We start from the raw sequence: 17,932 nt of genomic DNA, 5'->3' as shown, positions 1-17,932 counted from the left end.
TTGGTCACCCATACAGTGAAAAGTGAACATCCTGTGTTCCCATTTGTGCCCATCACTCAGAGTGAACATCCTGTGTTCCCGTTTGTGCCCATCACTGAGTGAACATCCTGTGTTCCCGTTTGTGCCCATTGCCTCTGGTGCTGGCACTGGGCACCATGACAGGACCCGAGGCAATTGCCCTGTGACAGAGCCTGGTTCTGCCTACTACACACCCTCTCTTCAGGAATTTAGAGATTGGGTTTTTAGCTTTTAGAGATGGTTTTTAGGTTTGAGAGATGGGGGTTTTTTGGGGGGATTTTTGGTTTTTTGTTGCTATTGTTTTGTTTTGGGGGGGGTTGTTTGGGGTTTTTTTTTGTTTGTTTGTTTGTTTTGGGGGTTTTATTTTGGTGGTTTTTGGTTTTTTGGTTTGTTTGGGTTTTTTTGGTTTTTTTTTTTAATGAGATTTTCCTGAGCCTGTTCTTCTCCAGGCTGGACAGCCCCAGCTCTCTCAGCTTTTCCTCACAAAAAAGATGCTCCAGTCACTTAGAGGTCCTTTACTGGACACTCTCCAGCAGCTCTCCAATTTTATTAAAAATGCTGAATCCTAGATAACTCCTATGTGCCGTGCGGGAGCATACGCAGTTCCTACAGATACAGAGAAGGTGCATCTGTCTCTTACGACTAATTTCTCCGGAAAAACCCGGCAGGGCACGGACAGGCCTCTCACTGGGGAGCAGAGAGGCGCCGAGCCGGCACCGAGAACTGAATTCCACCGAGAAATGGCCTCCTCCACACGGGAGAACTTTATCCGACGGCATCACCACAGCGTCTACCGTTAGCAGCCGGGTTCCAGCGCACACCCGTCCCGCCCCGCCGGGGAACGGAAGGAGCCGCCCACAGGCGGGCGGGAGGCGCCGCGGCCGGGCCCCGGGAGGCGGAGCACGGCCTCAGAGGCTTCCGCCCTGCCGTACAGGCTTCCGTCCTGCGGCGTCGTGAGGGAAGCGGAGCCGGGGGTTCGGAGCTGTTCCCTGCAGAGATGGTGTCGCTGCTGCCGCGCATCGAGCGGCTCTCGTCGCGGGTGGTGCGGGTGCTGGGCTGCAACCCGGGGCCCATGACCCTGCAGGGCACCAACACCTACCTCGTGGGCTCCGGGCACAGGTACCGAGCCGGCTAGGTACCTGCGCTGCCCCGGGGCCCTGTGCTGCCTCCAGCTCGAGAGGCCGCTAGCGGCCTGTTCCCAAATCCCTTAGTCAGCGCTAAAAAGAGGAAAGAAACCGTACAGCGTTACAGTGGAGGAGCTAGCGCTGGGAGGCGGCTTGGGCGGGTGGGATATGGAGTCTGGTCCGGGCGGCCCTTGGGCCGAGGCCGGGCATTCGGTGAGGGAAGCGGGTGTGTACCTCAGGTACTAAACGGTGGCTTCTGCCACTTGTCGCGGAGTTGGAAAGGTGTGGCCTACATTTATTACTTATTCTACTTTTTAAGTTGTTATGCTGCGAGGGTGGAATGCCAGGAGGCAAAAGGTGTTGTCTGGATATGGAGACATCCATTATTGCTAAATTTCTATCTGTTGGCTTATTTTATTAATGTTACTTGGCTGTTACATGAATACTCTTTATTCTCTGGTGTGTCTCTCCCTCCCTTTTTTGTGATCCATGTGTAGAAGAGTCCTTATTGACACTGGAGAGCCAGCTATTCCTGAATATATCAGCTGTTTAAAGCAAGCACTGTCAGAGTTCAACATCACCATTCAAGAAATTTTAGTGACACACTGGCATCGTGATCATACTGGTGGAATACCTGATATCTGCAAAAACATTCCAAGTGGTAGGCCAGAGGTTTCAGATATTGCTGAAAATGTTTAATACATGGCCGAAAACATTAACCGAATGCTTTTGTGCAAATCAACTAGATTATTATTCTGGAATTGCTGTATAAACTATATGCAATTTCATGATTCTGCTGCAGTGTGTAGATTGAGAGCAATGAATAATCTGAATGTAATAGTTGTAGTACTACAGGTTTCCTTCAATACTTGAGCATACATTCATAGTGAATTTTTCTTATGTGCAAATAATGAAAACCTAGATTACTATCAGCATGGTACTAAGAGATGTGAGAAAAACTTGATACTGCTTCTGTTTTACTTGGACAGCAATGATAAATTTATTGTTATTTTCACTTTTGTAAAAACAAATAGCTTGAATTGTTAAAAGAAGCATACATAACTTTGGGATTCCTTAGAGGAGCCCGTTAGTAGTTGCTGACAAATTCATAGGCCTCAGAGCATGAGGGGAAAGCAGCCGGGCAGTGTGCAAGTAAAGTCTGACCTAAAAATTTGTATTCCATGTTGATAAACAGTAAGAGACATTTCTGTGTTGTTATCTGAGAAGAGAACAAGCAGTAGGGATAATGTGGTAATTCTTAACATTGTTGGACTTTGTCACGAGCTTTGTCACAGGCTTAATTTTGTAAAATTGCCAGGTGCTTATCTGCAGTGAAGCCTGGGCACTACTGAAAACAGTTGGTGTCTTGGTGAGGATTTTTGGACTTGCCAGCCTATCAGTGTGGTTGTGAAGACTAGCAAAGGATATGAATGCCTTTCTGTGTTGCTGTCTGTAGCTGTTCCAGCCAAGGTGTTTCCATTTTATGCACTGTTTGGAATTATAAAAGCTGAGAGAAGTTGCAGGTCAAAAAGTCTTCATCCAATTTTAGACAAATGTTGAGTGATGCTTCTGTGACTCCTAAAGCAAAATATGAGGGCCAAAATCTTAGTGGCATTGTAAAAACTTAGGAGAATTGGCTCATGGGTCAAGAAGGAATATTTGTGAAATATAATAATTACTGATCTTTATTAATTTCATTTGTGATTTTTTTCCAACTTCAAATCTGTAACTGGTACAGAGTGCTGTATTCAGGATCAGTGGCTTTCACTGTTTAGTGGTTTTGGCTCTGGAATAAGGCTGCTCTACAAATATAAAGTTACTTTATGGGATTTGGTTTTTTTTAGTTTTGTAATCATACTCTATGATAATTAATAGTACTTATTCAAAAAGTAACCTGTCTGTGGAATTACCTTTGTTAGTGACAAACTCAACATCATTTTTCTTGCTTTCCTTAAATATTAGACTCGGAATACCGCATATGTAAGCTCCCTCGTGTCCCTCACTGTGAAGAAACAATAGAAGGAGGACATAAATATTCTTATCTTAAAGATGGAGATGTGGTAGAGACAGAGGGAGCCACACTCAGGTAACCATGAATTTCTTCAAGTTCTTTTTTCTTCAGAATTCTGACACATACATGTATCTTAATTTCTAATGATTGCCAATCTATACATCTAATCTTTTCAGGACTTATGCATGTAGACTTCCTATCATGATCCAGCAGGATATGTTAATACAAAGACATTGTTTTTATGAATGAGAATTATCAGAAATTAGCCTTTGAATTTTGCCTTTAGACTCAGCAGAGAAATTAAAAATATTTCCCTAGCAAAACACTTTCTGCAGGAAAATCGAATAGGATTTTACATATTTTCTCATCACTCTTACATAATTAGCTGCTTTTAAAATTGTGGAAGTCTGTAGTAGTCTGGCTGGATTATTTAGCATGCCTTTCTTTTTACTTTAAAAATACATCTCTAGGAGACTCTAAAACATTTAATACTTAAAATGTTACATTTTAGACCTTAAACCTGTGAGGTTCTTGTAGGGTGCCAGTTTTGGAGGACTTCTTTGCATGGCGTGTACTGTCTGTAATGTTAGTCTGAATGAGTGTGAAACAGAAAGCTACTGTGCCTCATGGAAGCACACACACAATAAAAAGGTCTGACCATTCTGTTTTCAGACTCCTTTCACTAACAAGGCATTATTCTTATAAGAACAAAGTTTGCTTGTTTTCCTCATTTTAGATGGGAACTATATCCCACTTGTAGACTATGTCACTTGGTTGATTGCAAGGAAAAAAACATTTAAAAAGAAAAGGAGTATGTTTTGTGCAAAAGCATTTTATTTTATAAGTGTAAAAATAGAAGTAAAAACATTTTACATTGCATACTGAAGACCTTTCACTGCCCTAAGTGGCCCATGTTTGGACAAAAATTTGGAGATGGAAAATAATTTTTTTTAATTTCAATCCAAGTGAGTCAAGGATTAGCAAATTTTGAAGTTTGGGATTGTGGAGGACCAGGCATAGGCATGTTTTGTCTCAGACATTCTGACATGTGACAGGGAAGTTGTGATTGGCAGAGAGAGTCCCCTGGAGGGGGAACAGCATGGTCCTGAGCCAGCTGCCTTTTCTGCCTTCAGATTCACAGTGCCTCCACGAGTCCCTCACCCCAGCTTGGAGCCTGGAGGGCTCAAACAGGCTGGCTGTGCTGGTGTGGGAGTTGGGAGCTTGTTGAGGGGTGTTGTAAAATACAGGGCTTGTAGCCAGCACCTGTGAGAAGTCTCACAGGTTGCGACATTTGGGAGCTTGTTGAAGTGTGTCCTCGAAGTGAAGGGCTTCTTAGCCAACACTTCTGAGACCAAATAGTGGGCTAGTGTATACCAGAAAGCATGGGAGTTCCCACACACATAGGCTGGTGTTCTTGTTGATCCTGAAGAGAATTTATATCATCACAGCCCCTGTGAGTGGGTTGTAACAGGGCTAATGCAGCCAAACTTTCTGGTTGATTAAAGCAGGTATTCTCACCTGGACTAATCCAGTAACCACTTCAAGGATACTCCTAGACCCACCACTGGTTCCAAAACTGCAGTATCTGCATGTTAAATTTTAGTTAACAACTGTCAGGTTTTCAAGGTGTGTCACAGCAAGGGGGCAAGACATGCTGGCAGCACCTCTCCACACACTGTCTGGTGTTCTCTTTCTGCTATTTTTTTATGTTAGTGGTTTGGCTTCCTGGTGAAATTTCATCAAGAACTGAAGGATACCATGTCCCAAAGGTGAGCCCATCAACTTGATTTTGGTGTTGCCTCCACAGGGCGATGGCTCACCTGCTTTCTCCTGAGCTCAGTATTCAGTAGGAGCTGGAAGTCATTGCAGCAGATGATGCTGCACTTGTGGTCTCCCAGCCCTGCATCAGCTTGGCTGGGAGCTGTTTAGCCTTGCCCTGTACACCACACTTGGCACCAGCTCTGTCAGTTCCTGATCGCTGCTTTGATGCATCTGCCATTAACGAGAAGGTTCTAATGAATATCAGCAGTGATGCTGATTGGAGTTGTGTTATTTTCAGTCTTCATCAGCCTCAGCATAAGGCCCTTCTGCTTTTCAGAAATCATCGTGAAAGGCCACCCCGGTGCAGCTCGTTGGCAGCTCAGGTTACCATATACTATATACATACCCACTGTCCCTTTGCTGCATGCTATACACTGCTTGTCCAAGCTGTGGGTCCTTAATCCTTACCATGCAGGTGTTTAATGACCTGCACATAGAACAGCTGAGAGACCATGGTTCTCTGTATTTGACAGCTGTGCTCCACTGTGCTATGGGGCTTTCAAGGAAAAATACATTTTTGGAGGCTGAACTTTATCTGGGTCGGGTTCAGAAGTTTGTGGTTAATTCCTAAAGGAAAGATATCATCCTTACCCTCCTTCCAAAGTACAACGTGTATGTCAAGAACTTCAAGTGTTTCAATCTGGAAAAAAAAGTCAATTTGATTTTTTTAAAGCTTCAGAATAATGCCCTCTATAACAGAAATAATGCATGTCTAGTCAGCTCCTTTAATGCACTTGTATTATGGTGTGTCATGTAAGTAAAAGCATGCTAGAGATGACTGGTGTTCTTCAGATGGTATAAGAAAATTGATTGGCATTAGGCAAAGTGATACTTGTTTACATCAACTTTTCAGCCTTTTTTTGGTCAGTTTTTTCTTGTTCTTGTTATGGGCTGCTTTAGTGTATTATTTTACCATAATTTGTTCTGGCTTCAAAAATGAAATATATATGCTGTATGAAAAACATATGCTTTTTTGGTTCTTTGAACAGAGTTTTATATACACCAGGACACACTGATGATCATATGGTTTTACATCTAGAAGAAGAAAATGCTGTATTTTCGGGTGACTGTATTTTAGGGGAAGGAACAACAGTAATAGAAGATCTGTCTGATTACATGAAAACTTTGAAAAAGTTGTTAGAAATGAAACCAGATTTGATTTATCCAGGTGAGTGGTTTTGGTTTTAACTGCTCTCTTTTACTGTGTAATTTTTAAATATCTCCTCTAAGATTTGAGAACTGTTATTACAATCAAACATCACTCCTGATGTAACAATTCAATTTAAGAAGCAGTAAGCTAAGCTGACTTTGTCATGGTGGTTTGCAAAACTTGAAAATTTTCAGTGATAGGAAATTTCTTAAATTTCTCTATTTCAGGGTGGGTCTTGTCTTTCTGTGCCCAAAGACTCCAGGAGCCGTAATTTTTCTCTGTTGGAATTGTACAGCAGATTTAATTTTCTTATATTGCTCTATCCCTGTGCTTGAATGTTATCCTGGAGGAAAAAATAATAGTTGTTTTATTCCCTACATACACTGTCGATGTGAGTAACCTACTAATGTTTTTTGAGAGTTGTGTGTTCCTTGCAGTACAGATTAATCACAAATTCATTGGAAAGCTGCAGAACTGTAAAATGGTAATCTTAGTAAATGATTTAGGTTCAATTTGAACAAGAACCAGGAGGCCAAAAATGTTCTAGAAATAAGTTGCCTGTTCATTCAGTCTATGGATTTCATTTAATTCTTTTCCTCTCTCTCCCTCAGACATTGGGAATGCATTTACTTTTCATATATACCACATGTCTGTTTGACAAGACTACATTTTAAGAATTCATTATGTAACTACACTTTAAGCTCCTCATTTGCTTTTTCAGAGCTACATCTCAGGATTTTTTTCTGACTTTTTCTGTTTCATCTTCAACTTGTCATTCCAAGCCACTGTATCTATGTTCTCAGTTGTGCCTTTTTCCATTACCCATCTACGTTTAGCCTACTCTCTTGTGTTCACTCTTAAAATAGCCTTCTTTTGAAGTATGTGTCCTTTAAGATCTCAGAAAAAAATGCTGTTTAAGGAAAGCATTCTTACATATTCCATAGATGTGGAGGTTGATGTAGACAGAATAGTGTCTTGGTCATATTTATTAACTTAACTAACCAACTTAACTGATTTAACTAACAATTTTTTAGCCTCCAGAATCTCAACCAAATGTTTTACTTTTTTTCTTTCTTAATACCTGCAAAATGCAGTCTGTTCCTCTAACTGAATTTCTGCCCTCCAAAACCCCATATATGTCAAATTCTATTTGGTTTATCAATTTTATCTGTTGTATTTCACTCTGTTCATAATGGTTTCCTATCTAGATTACACATTCACCACGGCTGAACATCGGTGCTCTTTATTTGTTTTTGCTACTGTTTTATCTGTGTTCTTACTGGACTTGCAGTTAGGAAGCCAGTCTGACATCATGCATTTTCAGTGATGATAGCTAAATATTGGGATGGTTTGGAACTAACTTTCTTTTTTCATCCATGCACCACAAAATGTACGTGCAGTTGTGCAAAAAGTGCTATTGCACAATCAGAACAATTGGTGATACTGTTGGGTATAACTACAGCAGAAGTAGTCTCCTTTATCAATATATTCTATATAAGTCTATCACTCTGTGCTGCAGTATTAGGTCTTCATACTTCTTGGACTGTTTCCTCCACCAATGCTTCAGCACTCACGTGGTAGCCTCAGAACTGCACGAATTTTTGTAACAAACTGACTGCTGGCTACCTGAGAGTAGGTGAATTTTGTCAATCCTTCCCCTTCTATGTTTCTTTTTTAATTTAATGTGGGAATGACTTAGACACAACGCTCATGATATCTAATTACAGATAATATTTGATGAGAATCCGTGGAACAAGAAAAGGTCATTTTAGTCAGCAGAGGACTCCCCATCCTGTAATAATAAACAATTTTCCTTGGTAATACAGAAAAAAAATGGTGCCAGAATTAGGAATTTTTGGAAGATGTAATGAGCCAATTGTTTTCTTCATTTCTGTCCTTTGTGCTGTAATTTAAAGTACGAGAATCTCACACTTCACAATGTTATGAGGAAATAATATGAATCTGTCTGAAATTAAAGCTGAATTCATGGAAAGACAGTCATATTTTGAGAGTGCTTTTCATATGCTCAGAAACATTTTACTTTTATTCAGCTATTAATCCATTTATTTGTTAATAAATAAATAAATAACTGTACTGCTGTCCCTGAAAAATGATGGATGGGAAAGTCCCATATCTGGTTTTAGTTCCAAGCTTTCTGAGATCATTTGCATGTACAGATATGCATACACAACAGCTACAGATCAGATGATGTAATGGAGATGAAGTCCCTTTAACTTTGCAAAATGTGGGTTCCATTTCAGGTTCTGGCATTGGTCTTGTAGTCTAGGTCAATTAAATCACTTGGAAGAGTAGGACCAGGTTTTAAGAATGCCTTGTGATTCCATGTGCAACCCTCAATTTTAATTACTCCAGTGAGACTTCTGTCATTAGAGAATGCAGGAGAAGGGACAGTTAACATTACAGTCTCTGCTTTGTATATCTTACTATGTTTTTTTCTAAAAGAAATTTTAAGTTTTGGATGTATAAATATAACAGTAGAGATACTGTTATATTTGTAATTTATTTTGTAAGGAAAAATAGCTTCATATTAAATATGTTTGAAATCATTAAATATAAACGCATATGCCAGTATAGCTTTATGTTTACACATTACATATCTTGTATTTATAATACTTAAACAAGATAAGTTTCAATGTATACTTAATAATTTCAAACATGCTGAAGTGAGTAAGTTGAAATGTGTAAATATTTTGACTGACAGAAGGATAGATTCCTTTGACACTTTAGTTCAAAACATGAAAAATCAGTTGCTCTTTTTCTATAAGTTGCCTGTCATCAGGCAAAATAAAGCTTTGATTTTAAAAGCTTAAAAATTAAAAGCCCATTTAATCAGTAAACACAAAACTACAAGTAAAGAATACAGTGATTTTTTTTAATAGTTAGAGAACCTCAAAAGAAACTGATTTTGATGATACCAAGTAACTTCTAAAATAATGGTTTTTTACAGTAGTTTCTTTTCTGCTCATTTTATAAAATACTTTGAGTTTGCACTCAGAGGGCAGAGCTGAAAGTTGCTGCTGCTACTTCAGGTGAGTTGTACAGGCAAAGAAATAGGAAACCTTGCTATAAAAAGCATGTGATGAATGTTTGAGCACGTCAATTCCTCTATAAGTAACACAATAACTTTTAATTCCTATGCATGTAGCTCTCATGGCTGAACAATATTTTCTCTGTCATTTTAATGTACTGTGAGACAGCATTTGATTTTTCATAAATGTTAGTTATTTACCAATTAAGCCTTTTCATAATGTGATTCAAAGACCTTTAAGTCAGTTGAACATTTCTGATCTGTCACAGTCAGTCCAAGAAAAATATGTTTTGCTTATTAACCAGCCAAACATAAAATGATCCGCCTATAACTTACCCTGTGCTTTCCATTTTTCTTGCCCTGACACATTTCAACTGCCTCACTTATTTCTATTTTCTATTCATTTTCTAATCAAACTCACAACAGTGTTTTTAAAGACATAAAATACAGTGTGTGAATCAGTTTTGAAGATTTGTTTGGGAAAAGTACCTGTCACAATTAAAGATGTTACCTTGGTGTTTGCCCCAACAGGACCTGAGGTACAGTAGTAACTGAGTCCTTTGCATCAGCCATTATTGTTCAAAGGCCAGTATCAGTGTAAATCATTAGTGTCAATATCCTTTGGGGAGAGGAAGACAGACAAACAGAGATAATACAGTATCTAAATCTCATCTTTTAAATCTGTTCAGCAGTGAACTCCTCTCCTTTTTTCTAATGGCCTAAAGTAGTCTTCCCTTGCTTTCTTTATTCCATCTGAAGTATTCCCTTTTCCCCGTTCAGACTTCTAATATCCTAATTTTTCCTTGCCATCTTAATTCTTTGCAGATGCAGCCTGCAATGCAGACATTCAGATCTTTTTCTCATGGCTTTTAAATCTACTAGAGTTTACATAAGAATGTTTCAATTATTCAATAGCATACTTAATTACAAATGTAAGTAATAGTGCTCTGGTACATATGTTTTGATTTTTAGGTCATGGCCCAGTAGTACGTGATGCAAATACTAGAATCCAAAACTACATTTCTCACCGCCTTGCACGTGAACAGCAAATTCTGAATGTTTTCCAGAAGAATACTGGGAAATCATATACATCCTCAGAGCTTGTAAAGATGGTATACAAGGTAATTGTTGATCAAAAGTTTTTAGATCAAACTAAAGAAAATTGAGGTTAGGTTCATAAAACTTGTATGTAACAGTAATGGTCTTTGAGTGAAAATCATGGTGGCTCTTTGAAAGGGATAAAAAATATTTCTGCCTGTTCAGGGTTCAATTATGACTGTGCCTTTAAGCACTTGTTTAAGCACTTAATTGGAGTGAGGCCCACATGATTCTTAGAAACTTGTTTAACTATCCAGGTCTTAGGCACAGTTTCATAAGACTAAGTAAAAATTAAATTGTAGTGCTTGGTTCAAAGTGAAAAGTGACCGTTAGTTGTGGATTTCCCAAAGTGTGTTTGGGGTCTCCTGAAGAATGGTTGAAAACTTGGTGTTCTTGATTTATCAGTCTGCAGGCGATTACAGGTGAACTGCAGTTCCACAGCACAGAGAAGGTTATTGCAGCTCAGATGTTGGATATCTTGTATGTGTCTTTAGACTGGTGTAACAGTACTTTGTTGCTACTTCATCATCCTTCATGTAACCTCTGCAATTTTTCCCTTGGTGTGAGGTTACCCTCCTAACCAGCAGAAATAAGAGATACAGTATTTCTGCTTTGGAGGAAGATGTCAAAGTTGCCAATTGCTGTGGCTTGGCAACAGGTCTGTAACAGCGTCACAGCTCATTTTTATGATTCTGCTGATACCCAGTTTCCAAAAGAATGCCTACATCACTGTGAACATTTTGCAGTGCTGATGTACCATTACCTATGGCCATTCAGCTTCTGCAGTTCTCCTGCCTGATGAACTAGGTTTTAAATATAGAGCCATATTTCTGTTTGTGTAAATCACAAACCACTTGTTCTGCCTATATAAGATCTTTTTTCAGTACTATTACAGCTTTATAGTACAAAAAAATGTATATGCTTTCAAAGTATTCTCAAGGTTTACAATTTTTTTAATTAGTTTTCTAGTGACTTTTCCTGCCCATACCTATTATTTGAAGAACTTTTTAATTTTCAAAAAGGAAAAAAAGAGCTTTACTTTATGATGGTGGAGCTGGAGTGGAGGATTTTGAGCAGTCGTCATGCAGTCATAGAAAAGTTTGGGATTGAAGGGACTTTAAAGGTCCATCCCCCCTGCCATGGGCAGAGACACCTTCCACAAGACCAGGTTGCCTAAAGCCCCATCCACCTTGTCCTTGAACCCTTCTAGGCATGGGGCATCCACAGAGGGATGGGGCATCCACAGCTTTTCTGGGCAACAGGTGTTACTGCTTTTTACATAATGAGCATTGAAGAATTGTAAGAGATATTTTGTCCTCCTGAAGCTGTTACATTTTTTTATTATTTACTCACAGATACTAATTGCTACAGGATATTTAAAGCTATGCAAATGTTGTCATGGAATAGAAGGGATAGTTATCTGAGGAGAAATGCATTATAAATTGGTCTTTAAAAATACTCACCTACACCAACAACCCAGGGCAAACCAAGCTCAGAAGAGGTGTCCTAGCCAAAGTTTTCATCACACAAATGTATAATGCAAAAAACCGAGCAAAGTAAACAAAAATGTGTTGTTAGATTGCCCATTTAAGTGGTGTAAAATTGATTTACTCATCTTAGTTTCCTGTTGTTACATAACTAACTGAATGTTCCCATACTGATTCAGAAAAAGAAAATCTGTGGTAATAAACCATTGGTTCCATATATCGAAAAAATAGTTGATGATTATTTAAATAAATATAAAATGCATATTTTTTGTTCCCATTAGGAAATCCCTGAAAATTTACTTCCAGCAGCAGAACATAACCTCCTAGTCCACTTGAAGAAGCTGGAAAAAGAAGGGAAAGTGTGTAAGTTGTGGATGAAGGGTGGAAGGAGGGTCATTTTTATTTTGATGTTCTATGCATTATTTCTCATGTTATTTTAGTGTGTTATTTTTTAGGGGAAAAAAATTCAATTTTTTGCAGCAGCTGTCCATTAGACAAATTGAAGTAGAGTGATGCACAGAATGGTTGTACAGTGTTAACAAACTTTTAGAAAATATTTAACTAAGTATTTGACTGCTTAGAGCTCAGATTACTGCAATGCATATACCTTTAAATTAGACATACCATAGAATGCATTCCTAATGCTAGCATTTATACCTTCCTGTATTTTCTGAAATTCATACCTAAATATGCATGTACATAGCATTTTATGGGTTTATGGTTTTCCCCATACTAAATATTTTGTGTATTTTTGTGCATATGTGTTACAGAGATGGTTAAAATCATGCAGTGTAAATTTTTATAATTTCTGATTAGTGCAGTACCTAAGTAGAGCTGCTGTATTTAGTGTTTTTACATTGTGCCTTTACTCTTAGTGAGCATATTGTTTCTGTAATGGCATGTGCATGTGGAAACATTACTCAGCCAAAGCTTAGGAAAATATTTCTTCCTGTATGTACAATACATAACTGCACAATACAATACATAATATTTCTTCTTTCTTATGTACAATACATAACTGCACTCAGGACTGTCTATTTATAAGTAAATAATTACATGAATTTACAGCTGTTGCAGATTTTCACCATTTACCAACCTGAATAACAACATGAAATTAGTGTATTTTCTTCAGCTTAGAGCCTCTGTTTGTCTTACTGATAGAATGTCTACTAGGTACTAACTGAATAATTGAGACTGAATTTTTGTAATAATAATAACAACCTGTTTTCTATTCAAGGAAAATAGACTAGAGTTAAGTGAATACAGTCATCACAGAAGTTCAGAAAATGTTCTCTTTGGGCTTATTTTGTGCAGAATGCCATAGAAACTTTACCAGCATGGTACTTACTGCACCAGCTTTTAAATATTGTCTCAATTCTTGGTTATTAACATACACCATTGATCTGTACATTTCTCCAGTTTTGTACCACCAGATTCATCAAGGGCATGGGATGCTGTTGGCTGTTTATCCCTTCTTTTCACTCTCAAAGTAGTTCAAGCAACAGCATTTTCTGTTGAGATCAAATAGTGGATAAATTAACTTTTTCTTTAAAGGTAGTCTTCCCTATAACAATGTCTTCATTTTGAATGCCCAGGAAATAATTTCGTTCAGTGAGCTACTGACTTAAGGGTTTGTTTTCTCAAAACCACTCTCTTCATGTTTACCAAACAAAAATAACTCAGTTTTTCTCAGAAATCACATTTCAGTTTTGAAAAGATAGTAGATACAGTCATCCATCTGTTCACAAAGTATCAACCACTTGAAATTATTAGAAAGCTTAAATAACTAGAGGAGATGTTCATCAGAATAATTATTGGGACTCTCCTACTCCAGTTGGAGGCCCTTGATTCAGATGTGTCTTGCTTTCCTAGAAGCACGAGATGTGCTCTTTGACATTTGTTTTGTTTTTTAAACTTGAATTTTGGGGCACAGAGAAAGTGAGAATCAATCTCATCAGAACACTTGGGGTTGCTGAATTTTTAAATACAAGCTTAGGCCCAGACCTATGGTAAATGCTTAACATCACGTGACCTTTACCCATTTTTCAGTTCAAATTAAGGGCATCTGTTAAGGAAGACTGATTCTGTTGAGTCTGAGCATGTAGCATACAAATGCTTGTGTACTCACGGTATTGCTCATTTGATTTTAATATCCTTTGATGCCCTTTCCACATATTCCAAGACCTTGCAGCATCTCAAGTTTTGTTCTCATTATGGAGGACTTGAGCTGTAGACATAACACTGTCTTGCTTAATTTTCTCCAAACGTTTTTCCAAAGGAACATCTTGTCAGTATCAATAATGAATGTGACAGGCATATTACAACCTTACAAGTGAGTTACTCACTGTAAATGATGGCCATATGCTGCCTGCTGCAGTCATTAATTACCCACTCAGTACTAGGGATTGTGGATTTTGTGGGTACATAACTTTTATAACTGCAATTGGGAGCAACACTGCCTCTTAATTCAAACAAAAATGTTGCTCTTCTTACTTAAAACAAAAATAATGTCCTGTAAGCAGGAGTGTGGCACAATACACATGTGTAAGCTTTATCCCATGGTTGGATATAAATAATTTGGTCATTGTTTCACATCATAGCTGATGAAGAGATAAAAATAATTGATTTATCCTTAATTTAAGAGCACAGATTTTTTCCATCCAAAGGTTATAAATTTCAGAAAATGCAACAAGCACTCTACTAGCTCAGATTTTTTAATACCTAGAAAGTTTAATATACCAAACTTTAAATAACTAGAGGATTATTAAGACCTTTTTATTAATCACTCTTTATGCTGCTAGGTTACATTGTGACATAGTTAATGTTTATCACCTTCAATTAAAACTGAACACTGGCATGAAGGAAAGTATTTCATTAGTTTTAATAATAAATATCATGTGTAGACATACATATTCATGTATGTCTACACATGATATTCTGCATCATATATGTCTACACATGATAATTTGATGTTTATAAATAAAATCTAAGTATTGGTTTCTAACTAATTTGGTTTCTTTTTCTTAACAGTACGTGATGAAACTCCCAGCTTCAGATGGAAAAACAATTTATAAGTTAGGCAAGATTGCCCAGGAATATATTTAATCTGCATGGTTGCTGTATGAAAAATCATAACAGTGAGCTGCAACTGTATGTAAAATAAAAACTAATTTTATTTGTTTTTTTAAAAAGTGGTAACAATTTTAAAGCAATGTTGCAGTAAACTAACTGATGTTTTTCACATTCTACTTCATTAGAATTTTAAAATACCCTGGGGGGTACTGAGTTAGTAAAATTGAACGAGTGTGAAGAATTGAATCCTACCTTTGTTATGAAGTGCTGAGTTTTATCATTGGTGGCAAAAGACAAATAGCAAGGTCTTATAAACTTAATATTATAGTATCTTAAAGCAATATTATAAACCAAACAGATCACATCTATAAAAGAAATCTCTAGTAAAAAAAACAGAAAATATGTTATTCTAAACCTGGTTTCACCTGCTTGTGCTTCTCAAAAAGTGATTTTCTAATAAGTTACCTGTACATTCTAAAAAAAGTTATTTTTGCTAACAGCTGTAATACCAGGATTTATGTTCCTTTTCTAATTCAGCTGACTGTGCTTGTCTTTGCTGGTTGCTCAGTGCAGAAGTTTTAACAAACACTGAAAGTAATTATAGACTTTTGGGTTTTTTTGGTGGAAACACCATTTCTATGGAATTCATTCAAAGGATTCATTAATTTTAACTAACGAGTGTCAAGAATGCACAGAGTTGGAGCAGACTCTTAAATTCTTTGTAAGATTCTGCAAGAATGTGATTAAAAAGCTGTATAAATTGAGATATGTATTACATGCCATATGAAGTTTTGCTGTTAATCTACTTAAAGTAGAAATATTTTAACTAAAAGGTTGTATTTGGTTGAAAAATACTGTACAGTATATTAAAATATGTTTGGAGATTAATTTAAACTGCAAGTTCAGTTCTCTGTGAACCTTCCACTTGCAGAATAGTACCTAAATATTTGCATTACTTTGTCTATTCAAAGTGTGTGACATTTGATGATATATACATTTCTTATAGGATTACTCAGCCTTAAAAAACAAAAGCAGATCTGAGATGTTTGAAAATAACAAGGACAAATATGTCCTTGAAAACCTTTGACCATTCAATCCTGTACCTTCGTTTGTGAAACACGCATAGGTGTTTGGGTACTGAAGGCATGTCTTAAGAATTTACATTATTTTATGAAGCTGATGGCATTTGTTCTGATCAGCTGAGACAAATCCAAAGCAAAAATACTCACAGGAATAGCAACCCAAAATTGAAATCATATTCTGAGGTAGTAGGTAGACCCCTGAAGAAGAGAAATAATTACTTTCTGTAAAAATGATGCTTCTTGCAAACGTTATTGATCTGAAATTTGGCCAGATCATGACACATGCTCACTTTTAACTTTTTCTGCAGTGTCATTTTGAGGTCTTCCTGAGGTCTGCTAGGTTTCCTTCCTATTGTATTTTCTATTTACTTATATTTTTCCAGACACTTTTTATCTGTCCCTCCCACAATTTTTTTTCTTCAATTCCTTTTGAAAAAATTACTCAATTTTCAAATGGACTTCTTTCCATTAATAATTAGTTTTCCTGTAGCTATTCCATGAATTTATAGTTACCTTTTCCATTGTTAGGCATAAAAACATAATTATCACTGCTTTTTTGACAAAGATAAAATGATAATTCACATGCTCTGGATGACGTTATTGTGGTTCAAGTGAAATGACAGTTTCCTGTCATGAGGTCTGAGAACCTAAGACAGCAGGAAACTGGTATGAAGAGGGGGTATCTCATTACCTTTCTGAGCTAAAGAACAAATCTAATGTCACTTAATGATTTTCTTCTGTTTTACTATAAATTTTGAAATACATGGAAATGGCTTTAGAATGCACTTGAAGAATTGTTGGGACTTGCAGGCAGTGAAGAAAGCAAGAGGACACAAACAGAAAACTCCATGTTCTGTGCTGTGCTGCAGCAAATGCCTGACATCTTCAAAAACAAAACAAGGAAAAAGGCTGTTTAACCAGACAAGTCATTAATGATTGTATATGGTGTCTTTGGAATATTAATAGCAGAAATTGCACTGTTACTAAGATGTATGTATAATAAAGGATACTTGGCTGTGGGATCTTGAAAAAGTCTCAAGGCTCCTTGTTATGTCAAATGGAATGTTTATTCATAAAAGGTAACAATGTAAGATTGGCCATGTATGTATAAAAAGGAGGATTAGCTTTCTCACAAAAATGTGTTCATCTGTTGAGAATGCATTAAAAGTTACAAATGAAAAGAGGGAAGGGGGCTATCTCTGTCTTAACAGGTTAGAAGGGCTAATACCAGTTGCTGGGATAACTTTCTAAACAGCTGGGGACAGAAGGAAGCACAAACTATGTTTCCAGCCTTCCTGCCAGCTAATTTCAAGATCCTGTCCTGGGAAGCAACATCATTTATTACATTTAAGGCCTAGACAGTTGGCGGTGGGTATCATCTTTTTGAAGTTTTCCATTCTGTTCCTTGCTGATTTGCTTATTTATATTTGTTTTAAAATATTGTTCTTGGTTCTCTCTCCAAGCATGGTTAAATTCAGGAAGGGTTCCCAAATAGGGAGCTGTTTGTATCTTGTTATTGCAGGTCATAATATGCTTACTGCTGAAGTCTCCACAGTCTTGCCACCTGAAACGCTGTATTTGATTTGGTTGGGAAGGTTTTGGGACACATATGCACATGATGGTGGCTTCTGTGATGAGATGCTAGAAACTCCCTCTGACTCAGATTGTATAGGGCTTCCTTCCTAAATAATGTGATTAGTTTGGAGCCTAGTGTTGGAAAATATGGATGTCTGGAAAGAAACATGGCAAACAGACCAGCTATCCATGGCAAGCAGCAGACTGAGGGCTGACCATCCCACTTTGCCTGAAGTGCCATACAAAACTTCATGTGGCAGAAAAGGAGACTCCTGATAAAAGGAAGGTGTGGAAACCTCAGGTGAGGCAACAGGTTGCCTTGTTTTCTATTTAGAGTGTACCATCAGGACAAACACAGAGCAAAGCTGAAACTGAGGGCCTGTATGACTGGATATCTAGCCAGGCACTTGCTGATTAAAGCTTGAGGAAAGCATGTCTTGTCCCA

At 37.6% G+C, this 17,932-nt stretch overlaps 1 protein-coding gene across 2 annotated transcripts; it reads left to right on the top strand.

Moving 5' to 3' along the window:
* The first annotated feature begins 955 nt into the window (after nt 1-955).
* Nucleotides 956-16,944, top strand: LACTB2 (lactamase beta 2). Of its 2 annotated transcripts, none has more exons than XM_066563883.1 (7): nt 956-1,137; nt 1,640-1,803; nt 3,105-3,228; nt 5,964-6,142; nt 10,146-10,294; nt 12,040-12,117; nt 14,789-16,944. In XM_066563883.1, the coding sequence occupies exons 1-7, from the start codon at nt 1,016-1,018 to the stop codon at nt 14,861-14,863; spliced, it is 891 nt and encodes a 296-aa protein (XP_066419980.1). In that variant the 5' UTR covers nt 956-1,015; the 3' UTR covers nt 14,864-16,944. The 2 variants fall into 2 exon arrangements, with proteins under 2 accessions (XP_066419980.1, XP_066419972.1); XM_066563875.1 differs by having other exon boundaries at nt 12,040-12,121.
* Nucleotides 16,945-17,932: the final 988 nt, after the last annotated feature.

The sequence above is a fragment of the Molothrus aeneus genome, chromosome 1 (assembly GCF_037042795.1).
Source record: "Molothrus aeneus isolate 106 chromosome 1, BPBGC_Maene_1.0, whole genome shotgun sequence".
Taxonomy (NCBI): Eukaryota; Metazoa; Chordata; class Aves; order Passeriformes; family Icteridae; genus Molothrus; species Molothrus aeneus.
Note: the sequence above shows the minus strand (reverse complement) of the source record. Positions and strands in the feature narration are given on the sequence as shown.

What these genes read in the sequence shown, in the direction of transcription:
- LACTB2 (XM_066563883.1), top strand. Translation starts at nt 1,016, where the DNA reads ATGGTGTCGCTGCTGCCGCGCATCGAGCGGCTCTCGTCGCGGGTGGTG. An exon ending in ACCAGATTTGATTTATCCAG is followed by an intron (nt 6,143 to 10,145) that starts GTGAGTGGTTTT and finishes TTTGATTTTTAG; the next exon opens with GTCATGGCCCAGTAGTACGT. An exon ending in AGCTGGAAAAAGAAGGGAAA is followed by an intron (nt 12,118 to 14,788) that starts GTGTGTAAGTTG and finishes TTTTCTTAACAG; the next exon opens with TACGTGATGAAACTCCCAGC.